Here is a 14475-nt window from a genome sequence, read left to right as displayed (position 1 = left end):
GCAGCACAACATGGCAGCCCCTCAGTGATACAAACACTACATATAGCTGACCCATCAGGTGCAGAAAAAAGAACTGCCATGCTGTGTTTGGTGATAACTGTAGTAAAAATCACCATACCCACTCTGAGAGCATCTCACAGTCTTTGAGAGGAGTGGTCTTTCTATGCTTTCTAGTAGGTAGGAGGGCTCTCAGGTTTTCTTCAAGCCTGTCTAGATCTTAGCAGTCCATACAAACTGTTTTCTGTATTTGCCACGTTTCCTGGTAAAACCATATTCCAGAAATAAGGAATTTGAGTATTCCAGATGCTTTAGAATTAATGACCAGGTGACATCAAAGCACAAAATCAGTGGCATTAAAAGACAGAGTGAATATACCACACCTCTATAAAGGCTTGTCTCTGAACTTTTCAGGACAGCAGGACTGCTTAGCAAACATAGACAGGTAGCACTGACAGCAGAACACTACAATTTCAATGCTGAAGGCAAGTTCACTTACTTACCAACAAACTTCAATTTGCATAAACCATCAACATTCAAGGGAATGCTGCAGATTCTGTTGGCAGGAATAGTGATACATCTCACTGTACTTGTACCTCAGCTAGATAGATGTACTCAATTCCATTAGAAGATTGTCATAATATTCATCAGAGATTTTTCGTATACAAAGAAACAGATGGATCACACAAGGCCCTATTACTGAAGAAAGATGAGGTTGTTTTTCTGTCTAGCTTGAAAAACACACACCCACAAGCACTGTCCCTTAATCTTACAGTCACTGTGATTAATTCATGCATTATTCCAATCTGAATTACTAAGACATTCAGAGTTGGAAGGGGGCGAATTACTCTAGCTCCACCAGGGAGACTGGTGAAGTGTAACCTCCCTAATGGCTCTGCAAAACACCACTGAGGATACTACTCTTTCTTCCTATCTTCAGGGCTCAGAACATAGCTACAGTAACCACGGTCACTTAGTTTACAGCCTGCCTTGCAGTTTGTACTCCTGAAACAACTCAGACAAAGGTGACAATGTGACAATGTGACAATCCATTATTTTTCTTTGGAGGGCCTCAACTGCTGATTCTCTTGAAGTCAGCTGACTGAAGGCGAGCCCAGTTGCATATATATAAAGATTGCTCACTGCCATCCAAAATTGGTGGTAAGGAAGAAAAAAGAAAAAAAACTTTATGCATGCACACTCCACACTAATCCTCATTTATGAGAGACAGAAAAGAGCAGAGTAACTAAATATTGTGACTTCTTCTGCAGGAGACCTTTCACTTCCTTAATTACCCTGCTACTCACCTGCATCAAATGGTCTTCAAGACAGTGGCCTGAAAGTTTAGTGAGCCACATTCTTATGTTCTATTGAGAGCCGCAAAAGAAGTTTGGGCTGGAGATGGTGTGTTACATTTGTTGCTTGCCGGAGGGTTCTGCTCAGGGTCATCAGACAACTACCTATAATGGCAGACAGTGTATGGGGGACTGCTCATGCTAGGCCTTCTCATTTGTATTTATGGTCCCAGCTAAAGTTCTTCTTAAGAGCTGGATGGTAAGAGAGAGAATGGTTAGCATCTGAAGACCTTGTAGCAGGGAAAGGCTTACTACAAGAAGAACAATGGTTGTTTACCCTTGAGTTTGTTGCCTTCACTGAGGAGCTCTGAAGGAGCGAATAGTACCAAAATGCTGTTGGCATCTATATGGACAGTGATAGACTTTGCAAAATGTCAACAAAAGGCAGTACTCTGAGGTGGCCCTGTAGGGGCTGTAAGAAGAGAGGCCAGAAGGCTGTATTTTATAAAGCTCAGGAGGGCATGTTGTACAAAACTAAAGAGTAGGAGAAACAGCTGATAGTCTCCCACATTTTAGACAAGCTGTTCTGAACACAGTTCACAAAATTCTTGATGCAGTCCATCTGTGGACTGAACAACTCTCCAGAAATTTCAACAGCCGAGTATGCACCAGAAAATGTCAGCATGACTGTGGTCTGAATGCCCACGAGCTCCAGATCCACCAGCAGCAGGCATGCGTGGGCTGCAACCCCTATGGAGTCAAACACTCAAATGATTGCTGCAAATCTCGGGCTCCAGAGGAAAAGGAAATATTTTCCTACTAGTGATTATCTCATCCAAATACGCACAAGCAGAACTATAGCTATGAGAATTGAAAAACAATTAAACTCAGTAGTAAGGTGGAAACATAGAGACTTTGTTATCTTCAGTAAGTCTGGAAATGTATGTACCAATATTGATAAATTAAGGGCATGTGAACGACTACCTGTCACTCTCAAATGGGAAGCAGAAAGAATGAATCAGGCCTTCAGAAAATACTTACAGTCTGTAGACATAATGTGAGATAGGTGGTTCCCATCTTTTGCTTACAAATCAGAAAGTCCTCTACTCTCAAAGGAAATTTTTGCCACTGAGTTGCTGCATGTGGGTTGACCTTGTGGATGACAAATTTAATGGAAGAGATGACAAAGGAATAAAGCTTGGTTCCTCATAAAAGTCATAAGTTTGGAGATAATTATCAGCAGAAAACCTGTATCACATGTTAGCAAGAAAGGCAACCTAGTAAAACAAGTAAACTCAACATGCTATCTAGAGATCGAAAGTAAGGTTCTGTTTTTACCCACAAATAGAATGGATTACTTGTCCTTTGGAAAAGTTATTTGCAGCAAGCTGTCAACTTGAGCCTCTCCGTGAAGGAAGAAAGATGAAGATCTTCAATACTGGTTCAATTGAAAAAATGATAATAACAATAAAACAAAACAGCGTGTTAGCCTGGATCATGCTTTCTAAACCAGCAAAACACATCTTATGAAGCACAGATTTTGTTTAAAAGGCCTTGGGGGAAGCAGAAACCTGTTTGAAAGAGCAGGGGGCTTGACAGTAAATGAAGCTAAAGAGATGGAATGCTTTTTCAGCAATTCTGCAAAGTTAATTCTAGTTAGGTCTAGATAGGGCAACATGTTTGCAGCAGGCAGATGACACTACAGGACCTCAAAGAATCATAATGGATCTAAAATGAAATATTTCTTAAGGTAGAGCAGAAAACAAAAGGAGTTTTAGTCCAACAAGTGCATTAATTATATAGTATTACATCCAGGCACCAAGAAATGCTTGTATGGAAAAATGGAAAACTGATTCAACAGTCAGTTTTGGAAGAAAAATCCCAGTGTTCCCAAACAGTTACCAGATGGGCAGCAGATACAAGATATGTTAATGTAAAAGATCTTAGCAGAGTTTGGTGAGTTACTGGCAGATTGCTCTGAAAAAGGAACCCAAATATAAGACAACTTTTAGCTTATCCAGGGCTTTACCAATTTATGAATGTGTCTTTTGGCATACGCAGGCTGTAATCAGAGTCAGGATTTAAACTGCATTCCAGATTACTCCTACATAATGTAGGGAAATAGGAGGAAGTAGAACTTACAGATTAGTCTTTCTACTGTGGAGGAGAAAACATCCATTAGGAGTCTCCTCCAATGAGAAAGCAGAAATTGGTTATTTGGAGAGTGCAGTTATGACAAGAAATTTAACACAATCTTATAGTACTCAAAACTTGTCATTTGGTGCTTCTGCATGAACAGCAAGTTGACAAAAATCAACGTCAGGTACCCCTCCAAAAACACTAATTAATAAGACACTCCTTGAATAGGAGACCAAAGAAAATAATTCAAACTATACCCAAACTCTTAGGCCAGAAATTAAAGCTTTAGTCCAGCAGTTCAAATGATGAAAATGGTTTCTACAATTGAACTGTGGTTTGGGTTTCTGTTGAGGTACTCAAGTTTCACTCATGATAAGGGTTCTTAAGAATTTCAAGGCAGAAATCTGACACACCTGCAGTAAGATTTCAGGACAGTGAAGGAGATTGAGTGCTTTTTTAAAATATAAAGAAAAGTGAAATGCAGATGATCTAAAGATCTAGAACGATCCTTTTGTGAGACGGAACTATTTATCTTCACACATAATTACAGTTGATTCTATTGCATGTGTATCACTATAAGCTTGTAAAATACCATATTGGTTTTCAGGGAAGTGTCTTTGAACACAGCTGTCATAGCATAAACCAGACCACACAGAAAATGAAGATGAAGTGGGAAATGTGGTGCAGAAGGCAACAGCAACATTAGAAACCGAGAGCAGCTGATATGGGGAGATTATTCCCAATGAAAGAAGGCAAGATCACAATGAAATTCATGACAAAACTTTACTCTAGGTCAGTGCCAGTCCCTGGGCAAAATTTTAATAATCCAGCCTGTTCTTAGCTCTTAACCCAGAAGAAAATGTAGATATAGCATTATGCTGAGCCAAAATGTTCTCTCTAGTTTCTCTTCAAACATATTTGTCAATTTTTTGAGTGGAAAATCAGAGGCACGTGTATTTCAAACAAGAGTGTACATGCTCATTCCACTACCACTGAAATAGCTGTCCTAGCTCCAAAGCTACAGAAGACACAGCACACACATACTCATAGCTTCAGAACTGGCACAGATTTATTAGCTGGTTTTCCTATGTATAATAAATAATGCTGTTTCCAAACATAAAGTGAACAGTGGTATCTGAGAAACATTTAAGATACACACGCCAGCTGAAACCTTTTCGTTTTTGTCCTTAATTATTTCACAGCTGTGAATGTACTAGTAATATAGTCATTTGCAGAGGTGATCTGAGACAACATATTGTCCACTGAAGGGTCTGTAAAGATACCTAAGCATTCAGAGGCATCTAGGACGTATTTACAGGTTGTTGGAGGGTTCTTTTTAAAGAATTGACTGTGTTATTTTTTAAATAAACCTTGCTCTATGAAGGCATTTTTATGTATCAGAAATAGTTCCTCAGCTCAGGGGCATACTTCCAGAAAAGAAGCAGACATCAAACTAGCACCCAGCCAAAAATATATAGAACAAGAGAAGAACACGTATTCCCCTGAATATATATGTTCAGGGAAAACCACATGATCCTAGCACACCACACATTGTGAGCTCTGGAAAGATGTCACTTTTGTCATAGCTGGGAAGAACACTAAAACTATAGATCCACATCATCTTCTCCTAGCAAACCAGTGAGAGATACACCTGGATGGGGCTCATAAGGTTCCCTGTTAGAAACTCATCGTGCTGTTTCACTGATACAGAACAAACAGGACTGCCCTTCTGCAGAGACCTGGCATGCCTCCACAAGCAGTTTTTTGCTTAAACTGTACTCATACAACCTGAAATCCAGAGGTAAAAGGCCTCTTACATTATTTGCTTTGGAGTACATTACAAAGACTTCTACTTGCAACCGAAGAAGCACATACCTGCACTTGTAGAGCCAATTCCTGCAGTAAGCACAGACCGCGGTGTAATCTTTACTGCATACTTGAGAAACTGAGATTTCCCTGTTCCTGGGTCTCCAACTAACAAAAGATGTGATTCGCCTGGGAGGAAAATATTGACATAGAAGTAGGTAGTACATGTACAGAGAAAAATATATGCAAAATGAGTTAAATAATACTCCTAATTCTTCATCTTACGTTTAGCACTACATAAACATAACAACATGCAATTCTGTATAAGACTGCACTGTTTACAGAGTGAGATCAATATATCATTTAATAAAAGCATGCAATTGTACTGCTGTACCCAAACCAAATAGTTATAATGAATTATTTTAAAAATAACAGCAGGTATTTGACAAAACTTCTGTAATGCAAGTTCTTACATTTTAGAATGCTTTTTCCTTAGACTCAGATCACTTTTTAACATAAAACAAAAGAATACCAGGGCTTAGTTATGTTTTCACTATTCAGTTAGTTAAATTACTGCAAAATGATCAAATGAAATCATCAGGTTGTTTTTGTTACCTAATATTGTTATATCACCAACAGTTACGCAATTCAGTGATTCCAAAACAGTGTAATTAATTAAGTAAATTATTCGGATACTACAATCTCAGTAAAGTGATGTTGTCATCCACAAAACATTATTACAACTTCAGTTCAATTTTATTTCGTTGCTGGAGCACTAAGAAGATCCTGTATTTGTATACACACTCATATTACTTCAGAATTATTATGACCTACATAGAGTACGACCTGTGTACTGCCTGGCACATGGCATATCTGCCATCTAATAACAACAGAGGGAGAACCAGCAGGTGGACAACTTGCAGTAACAGACCTAAAAGAGAAGTGCTGACAATCACAGATGGAAAACTCTGACATTAGAAAGAAAAATGAATCCTTTAAATTTTCCTCTCAGTGTACTATAGTGATCCATATTAAGAAAATAATATTCCATCCTTTGAAGCCAAATATCACCGGGAATATTCTACTATTAATAATTTCAAAACATCACTTATATAATAAAAAGCGAAGTCAGTGTTTGAGCTAAAAAAATTGCCATTAATATTCCACCTAATGGAATCCTGAACATATGTTTTTACCTGATTTTATTTGGAAACAATTAAAATAAAAAGAGGAAGTTCAGTCATCCTTTTTATTTCCTGTTTCTGTAACGGCAACTAAGACATAGTTTTCCTGCCACACAATGGCTTCAAGCTCCTCCTGTCTGTTGCCCACACTGTGTACACCGACGTAGATGCACTTCAGCTGTGCCCCTTGCCTCACTTCTGATCTCATTATCATTTCCCTGAGCTCATCTCTAGCAGGCCTGGTTTTATTCTCTTCCCCATTCATATCTAGTTTAAAGCCCTCTCCACAAGCCCTGCCAGCTCCTGGACAAGCTCCATTTCTCCCTTTGAGAGAGGTGATACCCATCAGCAGACATCATGCCAGCTGCTGAGCAGACCACCCCATGATGAAGGAACCAAAATCCTTGTGTTTGCACCAGCCTCTGAACCATGTGTTTATAAGATGGGTTTTCCTGCTCTTCTGTGTCCTCCCCTGCTAATGAAGAAGAAGAGGAAAACTACCTGCATGCCTGCTCCATTAACTAAGTGCCCTAGTCCCTGAAGTCATTTTTGATAACTCTCAGGCTTCTGTTAGCAACCTCATCACTGCTAGCCTGAACTATTAATATAGCGTAATAATCAGAAAGGCAGATCAGACTGGGGAGTTTTCCAGAAATATTCCTGACCCTGGCCCCAGGGAGGCAGCACACTTCCCTCTGGGTAGGGTCAGGCTGACATATAGGGCCCTCCATTCCTCTCAGAAGATAGTTGCTAGCGGCAATCACCCTTCATTCCTTCCTGGTTGAGGCAGTCTTGACACATGAAGTCAACTGCTTCAAACTAGTCATCCTTGTAGATGGACCTCCCACTGCATCTTCACCCACCTCTCCCTCAGGTTTGAGGGCCTCAAGCCTATTATGTAAAGGCACCCGGGGAACTGAGGTAGGTTGGAATAGGGGTTGACTTCAGCAAAGCCTTTGACACTGTCTCCCACATTATCATCCTGAGGAAGCTGGCAGCCCATGGCTTAGACAGATACACTCTTTGCTGGGCAAAGAACTGGCTGGAGGGCTGAGCCCAGAGAGTGGCAATGAATCGAGTTAAATGCAGTTGGCAACCAGACACAAGTGCTGTTCCCCAAGGGTCAGAGCTGGAGCTTGTTCTCTTCAATATCTTTACTGATGACCCAGATAAGGACATTGAGTGCACCCTCAGTAAGCTTGCAAAGGACACCAAGATAGCAGGAAATGTGAATATGATAGCAGCAAGGTCCTACAGAGGGATCTGGACAGGCTAGATTGCTGGGCTGAGGCCAGTGGGATGAACTTCCAGAAGACCAAGTGGCAGGTCTCGCACTTCGACCACAACAACCCCAGGCAGCGATACAGATTTGGGACAGAGTGGCTGGAAGACTGTGTAGAGGAAATGGACTTGGGGGTATTGATTGATGCTCAGCTGAACATGAGCCAGCAGTGTGCCCAGGTGGCCAAATACGCCAATGGCATCCTGACTTTTAGCAGAAATAGAGTTGCTAGCAGGAGCAGGGAAGTAATTGTACCTGTGTACTCAGCACTGGTGAGGTCACACCTCAAGTAATGTGTCCAGTTTTAGGCTCCTCACTGCAAGAAAGACACTGAGTGTCTGGAGTGCATCCAGAGAAGGACAACTAAGCTGGCAAGGGGTCTGGAGCACAGGACTTAGGAGGAGTGGCTGAAGGAGCTGGGATTGTTCAGTCTGGAGAAGAGGAAGCTCAGGGGAGACCTTATTGCTCTCTGTAACTACTTGAAAAGAGGTTGTAGTGAGCTGGGGTTCGGCCTCTTCTCTTGTGTAACTGGTGATAGGACAAGAAGGAATTGCCTCAAGTTGCACCAAAGGAGATTCAGGTTGGATGTTTGGAAATACTACTTCTTTGAAAGAGTGGTCATGCCGTGCCCATGGAGGTGGTGGAGTCACTGACCCTGGAGGTGTTCAAGGAATGTTTAGATGTTGTGTTGAGGGAAATGATTTAATAAGAACTACTGGTGACAGGTGGACAGTTGGACTGGGTGATCTTGGAGGTCTTTTCCAGCCTTGGTGATTCTATGATTTATCTGAGATTCTGGAAGAATTTTTAGTATTAATAAAAAATAACTCAGAAATGGAATTATTAGGCATTTGAAACCTTACTAATTTGGGAAGAAGGAAGAATATGAGTGAAAACAGCAATGGGAATGATTGTTAGTACACAAGACACTATCAGAGGCAATACTAACCTCTGATTCGAGTTCCAGTAGCATCAATCCTCTGCACACCACCAGCAAGCACCATGGCTACAGCCAGCTTCACCAGGTATAATCCAAACACTTGAGGGCATAAGCTGGCCAAAATTTCATTCCTCCCTAGAACATGAGCAGAAATTGGTACTCAGCACTGCACTAAGAGTAAAACTTCATTTCTCATGGATATGTATTATCTCTGCACTGACAATAAAAAAACAAAAACAAACTGGGCCTGCTTTACTTTCTCTCCTTCTTTCTTTTTCATTTTTAAAATGAAACTAAAATGATCATTTTATCCTAATGTTCTTAATTTTGAAGTTAAATCTTCCATTGTCACAGGCAGTAATGCCAATTCTATCACAGTTTATGGAATGGATGAATGATCTGGGAAAAGGCCCTAACAAAATGCCATCACACAACTGCTTTTGTTTCAAACAATAGTGTAGAGGCTGTGGAGAAATAAACTTTATTTTTTCCACACTTCAAAATACACCCTTGAAAACTGCTGTGTTTCACTCTTAGGAAAAATAAGAAAACATGTCTCCATGCAGGCATAACACAGCTCATTTTCTCAACATCATGACTTTACTTCTTCTGTGTGTTCCTCCTCTCCTTCCATATCCTCAAAGAGCAAAAGAACACTTCCATCTGCAATGATAATTTTGTTGGCCTGCCCTTTGAGATTCTCATACCAACAGCACACAAGAGATCGCAGGATCAACGTCATACATTAATTCCACTGCTAGGGCAAATAAAACAAAGCAGCCAATTTTGAGTTCCTACCATAATGTTTTAAATTTGGATATAAATACATGGTACCAGCAAAATAAGTAAGCACCTCATAATGACTTTATACGTGTCTTTTGTGGAGGTCTTCTGAGGGAGTTAACACATTTTTGTCCAAAAATGAAAAACTTCTAACTTTGGTCAGCCACAGCATAACTCAAGATTTAACTCAATGTTACTCAACCGCTAAACATATGTGGTCTACACTACTTCTAATGGATATGCTTTTTCTTTCATGTTTATAAAGCAACTATTTTTTTATTATTTATTATTATTTTTATTTATTTTTTTTGCTAACAAACATTCCAGAAAACACTTGAGCAGAAATCTAAAAAGAAAAACAATTTTTAAATAGTACCAAACATCTTTCATTATAAGTACTTTATATTCCTCTACTGGAAAAAACATTTTTGGAGGAACTGGTGGTGGGAATATACAGGGAAAGATATGCTCAGTCATTGTATTGCCACTCCTGATTTCATCTACTTTAAAGCTTTCAAGCACTAACCTGCTAAGGGATTATCCCTATGCTTTTCCCAGAAGTCTTCAAATTCCTTGCGGACTTCTTCATCAATTACAACACCTGCTAGCTGCTCGTTGTTTACTTTAATGTAGTTGGCTTTCAAAACAAGCTCCAAGTCACAGCGTGCATCCTGATGGAAAGGTTTCCATCTCTGCATTACCACTCCATACACTGTGATGTCATCTCCTATGGGTAACAACAAAGATTGGTTGAAAAAAGAAAGAAGAAAGGTAAAACTGACAAATATGTGTCTGTTGTAATGGATAATAGTATAGTTTAGACTCCATGTTACAAAGTTAAAAAGAAAACCAACAAAAAAAAAAAAAAATACAGAAAAACAAAACAGCAATAAAAAAACCAATCCAGCAGTTTTTAAGTCTGAAACAAACATTAACTAGATTCGTTCTGTCTGTAGTAGGAAGCTACAATGTCCTACTTCTAAATTCTTTAAGTTATATCTAACTGTGTTTCCTAAAAGAACAAACACTTACTTAACCTTTGATAACTTATGTGAAGAATACCAGCATCACACGTGAACCTTCTGGCCACAGTGTTCTCAGACAGTAAAACCAATGAGTTTCTTGTAGGGATATAACTAAGAATTTTTAGTCCATTCTTATTCATCCTCTCACCAATTAGCTTCCTTCTAGGAAGACAAGTAGCTTTATCCATCTGCAGCATTCCTTAGATAGATTAGTTTGCACAGTGTTCCAAACCTACAGACAGACATCACATTAAAGGTATGGCCCAATCCATTTCCCCATGGCTTGGGGTTCTTGTGCTCACAAGCTTACCATACTTTCAATAAGTGTCGTGTTGTGATGCACTGAAACTGATCTGTCAAATAATTAATATAGTAGCACATGGTTATACAGTGCTTTCTAGATCAGTCTTCAACTGCTATGCTAACTTCTAAGCTGAATCAACAACATGACAGAAAAACATATCTCATTAAAAGAAACCCTCAGTGCTGACAGACGGCTCAGCAGAGATCTCAAATGGAAGAGTAGAAATATGTATGGTACCATTATATGTAATGTACACTATATCCTCACCAGATTTACAACTGTCCACTAAGTCATCTTCCAGAACAACCACCATGCAACGAGGGATGCTTCCAACAGACAGTCTTTGAACCTAGGAAACAGGAAGGGATAGCACTTATTAAGAATAGTACCTTTCAAAAGTCATTTATTGCCACTTTGGCTTCAAGATCATAGAATCACAGAATCACAAGGTTGGAAAGGATGGAAAGGACCTATACCTTTACCATACCTACAGGAAACTCGAACTGAGGTCAGTCCTTGCCTTTTCCTCATAGAACTTACACTGTAAATATGCTACTGCTATCAAGAGTTTAAACATGGAAATTTGATGTTGATAGTAATGGAGACAGACCTGGGTATTAAATTAGCTGAAGGTGCTCAGTCCTGGGATGCTGAGAATTAAAATTGCACATGACCAGATGCATGTATATCAACAAATATGCCACTAACCACCAAAAATGTTTCTTTCCTTTTCTCAAAGTATGCAGAGTTGTCATGGACTATTTCCAAAGAGAAATCTTTCAATTTACAATTAAAGCTTGTTAAAATATCCACTGCACAAGAATAAGAATCAGAAGTACCTCTCCATTATGCAGCATAGGATTTTACATGCTAGAACTCTAGATTTATTCACCGCCTCATGCTTAGAAAGGGTAATTCGCCCTTGTGTAGTATCTAAATGGCCACAGGCAGTACACATCACTGTCAGCACTGGCAGAACATGCAGTCACTCACAGCAGTAATTACAAAATGAGAGAAACTCATTCTTGGTTTAACTCTACCATGTGTAATAAGTTCACATTCCTTTCCCATCATAGAGATCTTTGTGTCAGGTAGTAAAACAAACAAAAATATTGCAGAAATTATGTCAAAAATAATCATGCAACATAGGGTTTATTTTCAATAGTTTGATTCCTTCTTTTTTTCTACTCTGATCTTTGAAGTGTACAATTTCTATTTCAGAAATTTGTTTTCATGTATGTAACACACACATTATATAGATTAGGGCCACTATTTATAAACTGAAAAGTCTGAGATAACTGAAGAGAACCTAAAAAGGATTTATGAACATATAAACAAACAGGAACATAGGCTACAATCTACTCTGCTTATTCTCAATTTTCATATGCTGTAGCTTTTCCTGTGCCCGTTTTGTCTTACATATTTCAGTAAAAATAGTCCTGATTGCCTGTCACTTCTCCAGCTTAACTGTCCTTGAGGCCATTCACTCAGGACTAACTTCAGTTCTGTGAGGAGTACATTTTCAGTAACTGTTGATATGATTGTTGACTGAAGGAAGACAACATTTACAGATACCATGTACTGACCATACTGCACCCCTACAACTGACCTTGGCTACCACTGGGCTAGCTTTATTCCTTAGAAATAGCATACAACATCAACACCACGTTCAGTCAGCACTTAGAGGAACAACACATGTAGCGACGGAAGGATTCAGCTCTGATGTTTGATCCATGTACTAACCTTCACTGTTTCCTATGATCTTCAATATAATTAGTACCTAATAATGGAAATCTAGTCAACACGTGCCTATGGTTTTTAACTCTCTGACTGAAAATCTCTGAGAGTTTGGTTCTCTGACTCCTTGTAAGCTGATCAGCTCTCTCTTAAATAACCTGTAAAATGTTTCTACTTATCTTAGCATGTAGAAGTTTTACATGAAAAGAGGATAAACTTAATTCAGAAACAAACAGGATAATTCGGAAAGACAGTTTCACTAAAATTAGTGGAGATGTCTTACTCCAGAGTGAAATTAAGCCCTCAAATACCTTCCTTAGCAAGTTCATTATTTTAATATTTGAGACACCATGCTACCCACCCCATCCCCACATCCCTTTCTCAATCTTTATTTTACCTGCTCCTGAATTTTGATTTCTTGATAGTCTCTGCAGCTGGTAGGGGAGGAGGATGTTCCGGAGAGGCAAGTGAACTTGGTTGAGTTGCAGCCTTCTTCATTCAGGCAGGCTGATGGACGGCAGAAAGCATAGTACTGCTCAAAGTCAGCCTTAGCCACAAATATGTGTTTGCACTTATTGCAGATGTAGCTCCGCTCAAATTCCAGCACTTTCACCAGACTTGTACGGATGACAGTCCCGGTTACAGACAAGAAGTGACCCACATCCCTGGTCTTAGGAATGTGCTCTCGAGTCAGCTCAGGGCAAATGGGCAAACCTGTTAAATCAAAATATGTGCAGCATGAGACCATGTGCATGAGACATATACTTGCAGTGCAATTAAACAAAGAGACTAGAAAACATATCTGACCTATTGATACTAGTTATAGCTATAGCTGTTTGGTATATATAATTCAACAATTCATCTGTTGCAGCATATATGTGATTAGTTGGTCTTCAGCACTGAAAAGCATCAGATGCTGATTACTATCAGAAAATATGACCATTTTACTCTCCTACTTTTGTCAATGGCTTAGTAGTCACATGCAGTTTCCATTCATGAAAAAAGATCCTCATGTTCTCAGAGCTATCAGTTCAAATGATCTGCCAATATTCTTAATTCACAACTGGTTTATCTGAATTACGTACATCTTAAAGTTAAAGCTATGTTTTAACTGCTGTTCAGAATTATTCCTGAGGTTAAAAAAAAGCACAGTTCTGCATCTTGTGTGGACTCTCAAATCTAAACAAATTCTAAAGTCACAGTACATGAGCATTTGACCTTAAATCCACACTTGCACACCAGTAAACCTGAAGAATATGGAAGATGTCAAGAAACAGAATGTCAGAATAGAAAAGGGTTACCAACACAACTAGAACAAAGTCACTTTACTGGTCACACAGGTGGATAAAACTTTCGTGGTGCTCCTCTCCTTTAACTCCACCCCAACAGCCAGCTGTGGTGTGTGGATCCCACCGCTGTGTACATTGGTATGGGCACCATAGCAGCACAGCTGCTGAAAGCCTGAGGAAGATCTGTCTAACACAACTGCCTGCAAGGTCTTTATAAAAGTGAATGGTCTTAAGAATGCACTGCCTCTTCAGAAGTTGTTTTACAAGAAACTGTAGAATTTAGTAATCATCAATTTAAACTAATTATCTTAAAATGATTTCTTATAGTTTTACTTCCGAAACAAAGACAGAAAATGGAGATGTAAATAATAAATCTGCTGGAAAATGATTTTTCTAAGGAGACCAACACTATTTGTGTATTTAGGTCAAATCTGCTCAGTAGCTTTGGCTGTTAAGGAAAAGGCAGAATGTCCTTACTTTGGTATTTCCAAAATCAAATCTTTTGTTTCAGACATGAAACATTCTGCTTTGATGCTTTTAAGCAAAGTGTTTGACTTTTTGCTTCTGTTTAAAGAAAATATTATTGAACATTAAGCTTATTACAGTTGAATTACGGAAGTAATTTGGTAAAGAAATGAACTATTATCAGAACTGGAAACAAAGTAATTTTCTGGTTGACTGTAACAAAGCCATG

At 39.1% G+C, this 14475-nt stretch overlaps 1 protein-coding gene across 3 annotated transcripts in view; it reads right to left on the bottom strand.

Moving 5' to 3' along the window:
- The window catches only part of MCM9 (minichromosome maintenance 9 homologous recombination repair factor), a 43104-nt gene that overhangs the window by 25465 nt on the left and 3164 nt on the right, over positions 1–14475 (bottom strand). For all 3 annotated transcript variants that reach the window (XM_015858684.1, XM_015858685.2, XM_015858683.2), the window contains exons 3-7: positions 12890–13206; positions 11023–11104; positions 9953–10153; positions 8653–8778; positions 5307–5426 (exon numbers count right to left, since the gene is read on the bottom strand). In XM_015858684.1, coding sequence (XP_015714170.1) covers positions 5307–5426; positions 8653–8778; positions 9953–10153; positions 11023–11104; positions 12890–13206 — 846 coding nt within the window. The remainder of the gene's footprint in view (positions 1–5306; positions 5427–8652; positions 8779–9952; positions 10154–11022; positions 11105–12889; positions 13207–14475) is intronic.

This window comes from Coturnix japonica, chromosome 3 (assembly GCF_001577835.2).
Source record: "Coturnix japonica isolate 7356 chromosome 3, Coturnix japonica 2.1, whole genome shotgun sequence".
Lineage (NCBI taxonomy): Eukaryota > Metazoa > Chordata > Aves > Galliformes > Phasianidae > Coturnix > Coturnix japonica.
Note: the sequence above shows the minus strand (reverse complement) of the source record. Positions and strands in the feature narration are given on the sequence as shown.